The sequence below is a fragment of the Heterocephalus glaber genome, unplaced genomic scaffold, assembly GCF_053883595.1.
Source record: "Heterocephalus glaber isolate CG9 unplaced genomic scaffold, H.glaber_assembly_v1.0 deba00001608, whole genome shotgun sequence".
Lineage (NCBI taxonomy): Eukaryota > Metazoa > Chordata > Mammalia > Rodentia > Bathyergidae > Heterocephalus > Heterocephalus glaber.
The window spans coordinates 37,349,148-37,360,375 of NW_028258379.1; the positions used below are offsets into that span (position 1 = coordinate 37,349,148).

Below are 11,228 nucleotides of genomic sequence, written 5' to 3' on the forward strand. Positions count from 1 at the left end.
GTCCTGGGGTGCAGCCACTTGCATGTGCGGGCTGGGCCCTGGCATCCCTGGCTCATGACAAAGCAAGGCTGGGGCAGGACAGTGTCTTACCGAGATCCCGGTCAGGCTGCATGGACAAGGAGCCCAGGCCTGCCTGCCCCGAGTCTGCCCTTCACTCACTCGCAGTTCTAGCTGTCCAGCTCTCCCTCTGTCAGAGGCACTTCTGACACCGCGTGCATCATGTCCCCTCCTCTGACACGCTGTCCTTGGGCCCTGCATCCTGGGTTTCATCTTGAGGAGCAGGTACCCCCCTGGAGCACATGTGGAAGCCCCCAGGAGGGGGATGGAAAGGGGACTGGACCCACAGCGCTGCTGGGGAGCAGACTCGGGGCCTCCCTTGTCCTGCCTCCGCGCTGGAGCCTTGAGGCCAGAACCAGGTGCCAGGCCGAAGTTAAGGTGGTGGCAGGCAGTTCCTTCTGCACTCTGGGAGTGGGCATGGTGCCTCGGATGTCCTCCAGTGCTGGTGGCTTGGGACAGCCTTGCACTCCTGGACCAGGACACCTCACTCTGCCCTGCCTGTCTCCCCCAGGCTGCTTGCCAGGCCTCTCACAGGGTTCCATTCAGTGTCATCTACCGCCTCACCTTGATCACACTGCAGATACCACATCTTCACATCCAGTCACATTCTGGGGATCTCAGTGGATGTGAATGTTGGGGGAACACTGACCAAATGCATGGGTTTTTGCAACATGGGATGGGTACAGAAGGCAGAGGAGGTGAGGACCGTGGGGGAGCATGGATGTGAGCAAGGCTGCACTGCAGGGTGTCAGCTCCCTGCCCCAGCAGGGCATGGTCAGACCCGGATATGCAGGGATGAGGAGGACAGGGCTTGCATGGAGGACAAGGTCACACACTGCGCTAGTGAGGCTGACCGGCTCAACACTGTTCCACAGGAAGCGAGGCTGGTCCTCAGCTTTAGGCGTGAAAAGGTTCTGTGTATTAAAAATTTGGCATTACGTGCGGGTAAATTTTAACAGCTTAAATTGAGGCAGATTTAATTTTGAGGTAAACAAAATAAATTGTAGTAGCATTTTAAAATTAATTTCTTATTTTAGAATAGTTTTAGGTTTACAGAAAAGCCCCAAGTATGGAGAGTTCTCCTGTACCCTATACCTGGCTTCCTCTGCTGTTCACATCTTACATTAATGTGGGAAGGATGGACCACTATGGGTACATTATTGTTAACGAAAGACCATGCTTTAGTTAGGCGTGGTGGCACACACCTGTGATCCCAGCTACGTGGGAGGCTGAGGCAGGAGGATTGCAAATTCAAGGCCATCCGGGGCAACTTAACAAGACCCTGTTGGATGGATGGACAGACAAACAGGTAGGTGGAGCTGAAGATGTAGTCAGTGCTCCCTGGGTTTGATCCCCAGGGCCCTCTACCCCTCGCCTTCTTGGGCCCCCCTCCAGGACAAGACAGGACAGCCAGCCACATGTCTCCCTGGGCCCCTCTAGAGGGGTGGTGTTCTTGCTCTTGGTGACTTTGATGGTTATGAGGAGCGCTAGCGCTGGTCAGGCAGTTCGCTGACCTTCTGTGTGGGTCTTCTGATGTCTCGGATGGACTTGAGTCTTAGGCTTCAGACAGGAAGCCACATTCTCGTGACGCCATCGAGTCTCGTCCCAGGGCGAGTGCCATCACGTGACTTCCACACGCGGCTGTCGATGTGGACCTTGAGCACCTGGCCGAGCTGGCCCATGGCAGGCTTCTCTGTAAAAACCCCCGCACCCCTTACTGTTCTGTTTGTGAGGAAGTCACTGAGCCACGCACACAAGAGTGGGAAGTTGCATCCCACCTGCTGCCTCAGCCTCCCAGTCGCAGCGATTACAGGTGTGCACCCCAACCCAGCTTCGGTTCGTTCCTTTCGTTGTCTGCTCATTGTCTGAATGGGCCAGTCTGTTTATCCACTTACCTATGACAGGACATCTTGTTGATGCTGACTTTTGACAATCATGAATAAAGCTGCTATAAATATTGACATACAGGTTTGTGTAGACAGAAGTTTTCAGATCAATTGGGTAAGTACCTAGTGTCAGTGCAGTTACTGGATCATATGCTAAGACTATATTTAGCTTTATCAGAAACTGCCAAGCTGTCTTCCAAAGTGGCCCCACCATTTTGCGTTTCCACCAGTAATGACAAGAATTCTTGTCGCCCTGCATCCTGATCTGTGAGGGGTTTTATGTCTGTTTCAAATGTTGGCTGTCCTAGGAGGTACATGTAGAGCTATCTGATTATTGTTTTAATTTGCATCTCCTAATGACAAATGATGTTAAGCATCTCTCCACATGCTTATTTGCCATCTGCCTTCTTCTTGGATGAGGAGTCTATTCAGGTCTTTTGCACATTTTTGAAATTGGACTGGTTATTTTCTTCCTGTTGAATTTTGAGAATTCTTTTTAATGTTCTCTACGCAGGCTTTTTATCAGATATATAATTTGCAAATACTTTTTTCTCAATCCATGACTTGTATTTTTATCCTCTTGAATGTCTTAAAAAATTTTAATGAGGTCCACATTTTTCAGATTTTTTTCTTTCATGGATTGTGCTTTGAGCATTGCATCTAAAACTCATCACCAAACTCGAGAATGTTTGCTTCTGGAAATGTTACAGTTCCATGCTTCCCACTGATCCCGGTTTCTCTTTGGGTAGCGAGTGAGGCTGGTGTCTAGGTTCACTGTTCAAGCACCATTTGTCACAAGACCTGAGTCACTTCTGCTGGCATTTTCAGTTGACGTCCTCTTCCTTTCCGCATAGCTTAACTTCTATAAAGTGTCACCAGCCGAAGGGGACATTCTCATTCCCTCTTCCGCTTGTCTTACAGCAAGACCACTGGTGCAGACCCTGCCTTTAAGAACCACTGTCAACAATGGCACCGTGTTACCAAAGAAACCCAGTGGCTCTCTGCCGTCCCCCTCAGGAGCCAGGAAAGAAACCACCGCACTGGTGACCAAAAGGTAGGCCAAAGGCATGCCTTACGGGAAGTGAGGATGCAGCTCTTTCGTTGATTTTGAAGAGTGTTACTTCGGCAGGTGACATTACACACTGTTTCTCTTGAGTTAAAGCTCATCCAGGTCCAGCCCTCCGTGCGTTGCTGTTATGCACAGAAACTATGTACGTTATTCCTCTTGTTGTTTTAGATTTAAATGCATTGTCTGTGAAATCTCATTGGCTAAAACCATGGTGTGCCTTTCTGTATTTTCACTTAAGGTTCTCTTTATAAAAATAAGAGGGACCTGGGCTGGGGATTTAGTTCAGTGGTTCCGGCACCTGCCTCACAAGCGCAAGGTCCCGAGTTCGATCCCTGGTACCAAAAAAAATTTAAAAAAAAATAAGAGGGACCCTAAAAAGAGGTTAAAATGAGTATGTTGTTCCTGCATCCACATTTGGAATATAGCAAAAGGCAGGTTGCCATAGCAACTTTGACTTTTTTTTAATCTGTAAATAGATAAGCACCTACTTTTAAATGGTACCTAACAGTAAAGCTCTAGATATTAATGTCTGTCAGGTGGGTTATAGTTTGCTCTCAACTTTTTTTGTATAATTTCATAATTGGCATATTAAAATGTTGTATTTTGTAGCCAGTGTAAATTCTTTAGGCTGTGGAAAATTAAACACCTGATGCTTATGTAATATAAAAGCCTCAAGGAAATCCTTCTGCCGCTCTCCGTCAGGGCATTAAGCATGCAACAAATTGTAGAATCCATGAAAATACTAAGTAGGGCCCAGCTGGGGGCCTGGGCTCTGAACACGTCCTCGGCTCCCTGAGGGCTCCTGTGGGCCTGGAGAGGTCATGCCGTGTTTGACGCTGTTGTGACAGAATGAAAATCTCTCCATCTGTCTTCTCTTTTTGTCCAGTTCGGTCTCCAGGGCTCTCTCAGAAAGTTTCTATGAACCCCAGCCTGTCCTGCAGGGGATTGGGAATTTGGTGGTGGGGTTTCCGTGGGCCTTTCATGCGCGATGTCTTCACCTCCACAGAGGCCGAGGTTCTGTGCCTGCCCATGACCCTCTCACAGGTGGCTGATTTCCACTGGTAGTTCCCTGTGGCTCTGGTCAGCCCCATGTCTAGTTGACTCCAAGACAGACACTCTGGGAGAGCCTGAGTCTGGAAAGAAGTTAAGTTTGTATTTTGGATCAGGCAAGATCATAGGAGGGGATGGAATGAGACACAGAGAAGCATTTCCTTGCTCACAGGTCCAGGAGGAAGGAGGGGAGCCCCTGGCAGCTGACATTGGGGTGCTCAACCAACAGCAAGGGCTGTGGGACCAGGCCTTTAAAAGGTAGGGCCCAGGCACCAGCCTGTGGCTGGCCCAGTGCTGTGGATCAGCGACTTTAAGAAAAACTTGTACCAAGCAGAGAACTGGTGGGCAAGGTTCTGGAGGGTAATATCAGGTGCTGCCTTGGGGGCAGTGGGTTTTGGGTTCAACGCTATGAGGGATAAGCAGGGCGTATGTCAGACCAGGAGGGGATGTTTTAAGTAGGCCAGAGGTGACTGGGTTTCAAATAAATCATGTCAAGCCTAAAAACGGATGCTGAGCAGCAGCTATATTAAACAAACTTATGACATCTTTTGAATATGTGGTTTATACAGAATGACCTGTCCTTGACCAAAGCATGTTCTCATTGTGTTTCACCATGTAGTTTTATGCTTTTTTTTTTTTTTTTTTTTGGTACCGGGGATAGAACTCAAGACCTTGTGCTTGCGAGGCAGGCGGTAGAACCACTGAGCTAAATCCCCAGCCCCTTATGCATATATTTTTCGTGAAATTTTAAAAATGGTTTTTGCAGTACTTTTTAGAACCTTAAAATGCAATTCTTGGCCTAATTTTATATCTAACTGAACCATTTGTATTTATAATTGACCCAAAATGCCCTGAATTCTAGCTGGCAGCAGTAGATAAAACTTTTATGCATCTCCATGTGAGATTAACAAGATTGACTTTCTTCTTCAGGATTCAGGTTTCCATCTGTTATGTTTTATAATTGTGCTAAAAAAAATAACCCACATAACATTAAATTTGCCAGCTTAACCATTTTTAAGTATACGGTTCAGTAGTGTAAAGTATGTTCATATTGTTGTTCAATAGATCACTAGAACTTTTTCATTTTGCAAAACTGAAACTATGCCCCTTAGACACAGCCCTTGGCCTCCATGTCTATACTTTCTGTGATTTTGATGCCTTCACACAGTTCATATGAGGGAATCGTGTGTCTTTGTCCTTCTGTGACTGGATTATTTGCTTAGCATACTGTCCTTAAGGTTCATCCATGTCCTAGCATATGACCAGTTCCTATTTAAGGCTGAATAATATTCTGTTTTAGAGCCATATGCCCTGTGCAGGGCTGAAAGAAAAAAATTTAAAGCCTTAAAAAAAAAAAAAAGAAATTTGAAATGTGGCTATAATTTGGTTCATTTGCTTCATGAGAACATATGTGAAGCATTCTTAATCTGTTTGATTTTGTAGAAGTTTCTACATTTGGTTCAGAGTAAGTTTGATGTACAATAATGCCCACATATATGGTTTTCTTAGCCCTCCTAGGATTCATTGATGTGATTTTTAGAATTCTTAGAAGATTGTATTTGGAGCTCCAATATTTGAAACAATTTATTCACAGCAGGCTGAGTGTCAGGCTGAGTTCTTTGAAACTGACCACAGGAGTACAAAGAACCTGACACTTTCCCATAGAATCGGAATGAGACAAGGAGTGAGACAAGGAGGCTGAGGACTTCACCCCTGTGTGTGTGTGTGTGTGTGTGTGTGTGTGTGCAGGGGGGATTAGAGACAGAGTCTTACTTTGTAGTTCAGGCTGGCCTGGAACTCCCTACACTCATCCTGCCTCAGCCTCCAAGGGCTGGGATTACAGGTGAGAGGCACCACACCTAGCTTCAGCCCCTTTTAAAGTCAGTGGTAATGATAGAAATCATTTTTTGATACTTACTTAAGCTAAGTGCCAGGTATTTGATACTGTTATCTCTGATCCTCAAAACAACCAGGCAGGGCAGGTATTATTATCCCTGTTTTGCCAGTGAGAAAACTGAGGGTCAGAGAAGGGAAGCGTGCTTTACAGGGAAGGGCCCCAGGGCTAGAAAGGGACTCCACCTGGGTCTGTCTGTCTGTCTGTCTGTATGAATGTCTGAATGTCTGCAGAGCTCCTGCCCTTCTCGGTGCTGTGCCCTGACATCTACTCCTGAAAAGCACCTAGTGGGACCACAGCTTGAAAGAGGCCTGCTTTGTGCCCATCCAGTCTGCCGCTGTCAGTTAGAAGCCAGAGCTGTGGTCCAGAGTGAGGGCCATGCTGGGCAGAGGTCCCTGGTGGGCTGTGAGCCTGAGACAGAACCGCCTGTTCGTAAGGGCTACGGGCCAGACTCCAAGTGGAGCAGCAGGCCCCAAGTTCTGGCCAGACAAGCAAAGCTCCAGGAGGTGATTACTGAGCTGTCTCAAGAGGAAGGCAGGAGCGAGGGGACAGAGGGCATATCACATCCATAGCCATCGTGCGACCCGTGTGTGAGAATGTGTTAGCAGTTGACCACCAGCCGTGCATGCATGACTGTCTCATTGTGCAGTTTGCACCACCCGGTGGGCCTGTCCCTGCTGCTCGATCAGACAGCCATGCAGGTGCCACCTGTGGCTCAGAGCCCTCTGGCAACTCGACAGGAATTATGGTGTTAAACAGTAGCCCTCCTTCCAGAAACAGTCTAAGGCCTCTGCAGACTCTTTTAGTTTACAAGAGAATCCACTGGGTTATCTGCTAAGCTGCTGTCAGTGTAAAGTTGCCCGCTGGAGACATGTGGCTTTCTAGACTGAGTGTCCAGGACTGGGCTCTGGGTGAGGCGACTCATCTGGCTTCCCAGACTCCGTGGGTCCAAGACCCCATCAGTTCCTAAGCTGGAAGTAGAAGTGGCAGCATCTTGTCGTGACTCTGGGGTCACATTCCTACAGATCACTCATTAGTGGAAAGAAACAAGCAGGGCATCCTGTGTATTAGGATTAAAACAGCAATGGAGTAATTTCAAATATGTTTACAAGCACACGGGAATTTTTCAGTAATCAGAGTTACGAATGAATCGAGTTGGGGCATCTGCAGTGCATGCATGGGTATATGTTTGTTTTCTTTTCTCTGGGGGTTTTTCAGCCTGGTGCTTAAGAACAAAATCCCCCTTGGAAATAGTCCAGCCCCCAGCGGTTGTGCTTTGTGTTGCCAATTAAGACTTCTACTGGGATTGGGGTCTTGCCTTGGAATCTTCGGGAGAGCTTTGTTTCCATTATTCAAAGGGAAAAAGGCCAAAAATCCAGGGAAGACTTTGCAGGTCACACCTAGCTCTGTGGAACGCTGCCGCCCGACAATAAAGAACATTTCCACTGCCCTGAGAAAGAGACAATCACTCATTCTCTCAGCTCGCAAGTAGAGCATTACAGTGGGCAGAGCTATGAGAATAGAGATCAGAAGAACAAAACTGGTACAGAAAGCATTATTTTAAAAGTGCTCAGTGCCAAGTACAAGCTAGAATAGTAAAATAGTTATTGTTCCCAAACAAATGGCCAACAGTCCTTTGGAAAACAGTTCCACTTGTTCAAAGTACAGCATTTGCAAGTGCCCTGAAGTCAGGCCCAGAAGGATACACGCTTTGGAGAATGAAAAAGAAAATCAGTCTTTAGCTGGTTTTTAAAAAAAATTATTCCTAATGTATTTGTTTGTTATCCAGAGCCATTGCTTTGGTCTGTCCTCAGTCCGTTTGGCCTCCATTCCTTACCAGAAGTTGTACAGCAACCCCTGCCCCCACAGAGGTAGTTGCCTTCCTGTGGCAGAAAAATAACTTTTCTTCTGAAAGATCCCTGAGACAGTGAGCCTTCCTAGGAAATGCCCTGTATTTTGTCACAAAGATACATATTTTAGACGGTGATTAAGTGTGTAATCTTCGTCCATCAGAATTAGGTATGACAGAGTTTGCAGAACAAAAGCCGTGTTGGTCCTGGTCCTTGGCTGGCCCTGCTGGTTTTCAGCCCAGTGCGTGGTCAGTGCCTAATACGGATCTGTTGAGTGAATACTTGTTTTACTCTAGTTACTCACCTGGCTGTCACAACAAGTGAAAGTACTGAGAAACCTCTGGTCATGCCTGAGAGCTACCTGTCAAATTTCTGTTCCCTTTGTAAAAGTTTGGGATCTTTTTGTAAAAATTTGAAAAGCCATTTCTTGACTCCAAATCGCTTGATGAAAGAAAGATGGAATTGTAGCTTCTTTATGAGCTGTAACCCACCCATAATGAGCACCAGTCTTCACTGGAGAAATTTTACTATGTCTGAAATTTAAATTGGCAAGAATTCTTGGCGCATACGAGATGTAAGGAACCATCTTACTTGCAGAATTTAGATCTGAGGGTTGGGCGTGGGCATGGAGAACAGAGGGAAAGGGAGAAATGCTCATCCATTTACACCCCAGAGACCCGTTACCTGCCTTCAGCACGAAGAACATACTGCATTATTTTGCCATCGCTGGCAAGCAGGTGCCCCTGCCATTTTCAAAATAAAGAGCATTGTTTTCACTTGCGGTCCAGAGGGAACACAACTTCTTTGATGTTCCCTGCTAGTGATTTAGGGAGACTTCCTGCAGTGAGTCCACAGTGCTGTGCTCTCTGGCTGCCCTCCTTGCTGCATATGTCTGTCTTCAAGCTTTTATTTTCTGTCCCTCATTGGAGTCCTAGGAAATCCTCTTTCATTCATAAGAGCCCTTGGCTCTCAAAAGGAAACGTCTTTTTTTTTTCCTGCCAATAGGACAATAGTAAGATTTTTAAAAACATTTTGATGCAAATGTGGGAATGACAAATGACTTGAAAGAGCTGTGATGGATTAGACCCAAGTCTGTATATGCAAAAGCAAAATGCTTTTCCATTTTGATGTGCAGAACCTGCAGCGTCTTGAAGCTTCTTAAAATTCTTTTCCGCACTTTGATCCCTGTGCTCACATTTGTTCCACTTTGTTTCTGTGTGTAGCTTAAACAGGTCTGTGTCTTCTCCAGCAGGCAGAATAGATCAGCCCCAAGGTGAGAGAGCTCAGCTCTGCTTTGAGAGCCTGGCCCCTGTCCGGTCATCTCCTTCCGGTGTGAGCACAGGGCCTTAACGGCCCAGCCCCATCCCGGGCCTAGTGCAGCCGTGCCACAGCCAGCTGTCCGTTATCACTGAAAGCGCTGAAGGGTTCGCTGTCAGGGGCCTAGCGTGTGTGACTGTACTAACATTGATCAGCGTCGGGTTTGTGGGTGCCCCAGAGGTCCCCTCAAGCTAGTGCACTTCCGTGTTTCATAAATCACGGGTGAGCTTAGTGGCTGGTGGGGGTGTGTGCCTGTGTGCACACACGTGCGTGAGGTCGCCAGCCCCATGATTTGCTGAGCCTCAGACAGGTGCTGTCACGCCCCAAGCTTGCTCCCCTGTAGGGTGAGGGTGACGGTTTCTGTGAAATGGCACAGCACAGGTAGAGCTCTGACCCCTGCACACTCGTGAGCACTGCTCTGGCCGCTGCCTCCAGCGTTGCCCCCTGCCTGGCCCCAGGTTGATTATTCATCATCAGAAAATTGGTTCGGGTTTGCTGTGATTGACTGCTCAGCCTCGTGAGGGTGTTTTATACAATTCTTTAAATTGCCATGAACTTGCCGTGAACTCCCCCAAGGACACCACAGAGGCGACGCTGTGGTTTGCTCTGTCTCAGGTCCCCCAGGCCCCATCAGCTGTTCACATGCAAAGCTTGGGCTTGGCCTGGGCACTTGGCAGAGAACAATGCCCCTGGGCTATGTTCGCCTTGTTTTCCTCATTAGAAGATTTTGAACTTCAAGCACAAAAGCTTCTGTGATTTTTAGACAACAATCCCATGTTGCAGAAATGTACTGTTCTCCTGAGGTCTGTAATTTTCTTGTCCCTAAACTGAGCAATTCAATGGGCATGGTGGTGGACACCTGTAATCCCAGCACTGGGGAGGCTGAGGCAGGAGGATTGCTACAAGTTCAAGGCCAGCCTGGGCTACACAGTGAGTTCAAGGCCAGCCTGAACTGCCTACTGAGACTCTGTCTAAAAAGAGAAAAGAAAAATGGACCACTCTTAAAAACTCACACTTGACCTTAAGACATGCCCTTGTAGGGCTGGGGATTTATCTCAGTGGTTTTGCTGCCTGCCTCACAAGCGCAAGGTCCCAAGTTCGATCCCCAGGACCAAAAAAAAAAAAAAAAAAGACACGCCCTTGCTATTTCCAGTTGGATACTAGTGCTGATTATGCAAAGCTTTCTCAGTTACCAAAAAGACTGCGCAAGAAGGGCACTGAAATAATTGTGATCCTGGTCACTTTATTGACTTCACTCACCCCCAGAGGTGAGTTTTCAGAAGCCAAGTACCAGTCAGTGTTTAAAAACAACGTGAAGAGGTCATTAACTGGACGGTGAGAAGGTGCAAAGGGAAAAGGATGGGAGGAAGAGACTGAGGAGGGACAGACAGTGAAGGGGCCAGGAAGAGAGAGCTGGCATGGTGCAGTGGTCCTGTGGCCGTGGGACCTCGGCTGCTGCTTGCTGCTCCTTTGTGAGGCTCAGTTCTGTGTCCTCCGTGAGTGCCATCCCCCAACCCTCCCCTCTCTCCCGAGCCCCATCCACACTTAGCCTTTCCTGGGCTCACTCTCCTCTCCCCTCCTCCCCACTTCCTCCACGTCTGTGGCTCTGTGGCCCCTCAGCCGCCACCAGATGGACAGTCCTGCCCTGAGCCATCAGCAAGTGGCAGACGAGTCGCAGATCGGTGCCTCTCCCTGCCACACCAGCCCTGGGGCATCCCCACCATCCTCCCTCCCCGCCTTCTTCCAAGTCAGGTGTGAATCGGAGCACCTCGATCTCTCTGGGTCAGGGTGGCAGCGGGGGACCCCCGATGACGTATATCCATCGGTTTCACCCTTTTCCGTGATAAGTCTGCATGGAGCTTCTTTGTGAGGCCCTGCAGCGATGCATAATGATCGGTGAGCCCAGATCTCAACAGTGCTTGTGATGGAGCCAAAGAAGACGAGCGGGGACAGCTGGGACACAGCCACGTTGCGCTCTGCCTGGAGCCTGGGCCGCTGCAGCAGAGTGGCCGCAAGCCCAGCCCCGGAAGCCGGCTCTCAGGAGCTGCCGTCAGGTCCATGTGAGAGCTGCTGGCCACAGCCTGCGCCTGCTCACCACGTCCCCC

The 11,228-nt window shown here is 48.2% G+C and overlaps 1 protein-coding gene across 7 annotated transcripts in view; it reads left to right on the plus strand.

Annotated features, from left to right (window-relative positions):
* Eml1 (EMAP like 1) overlaps window positions 1-11,228 on the plus strand; it is a 146,428-nt gene that overhangs the window by 93,538 nt on the left and 41,662 nt on the right. For all 7 annotated transcript variants that reach the window (XM_087195563.1, XM_087195567.1, XM_087195566.1 and 4 more), the window contains exon 3: window positions 2,865-2,997. In XM_087195563.1, coding sequence (XP_087051689.1) covers window positions 2,865-2,997 — 133 coding nt within the window. The remainder of the gene's footprint in view (window positions 1-2,864; window positions 2,998-11,228) is intronic.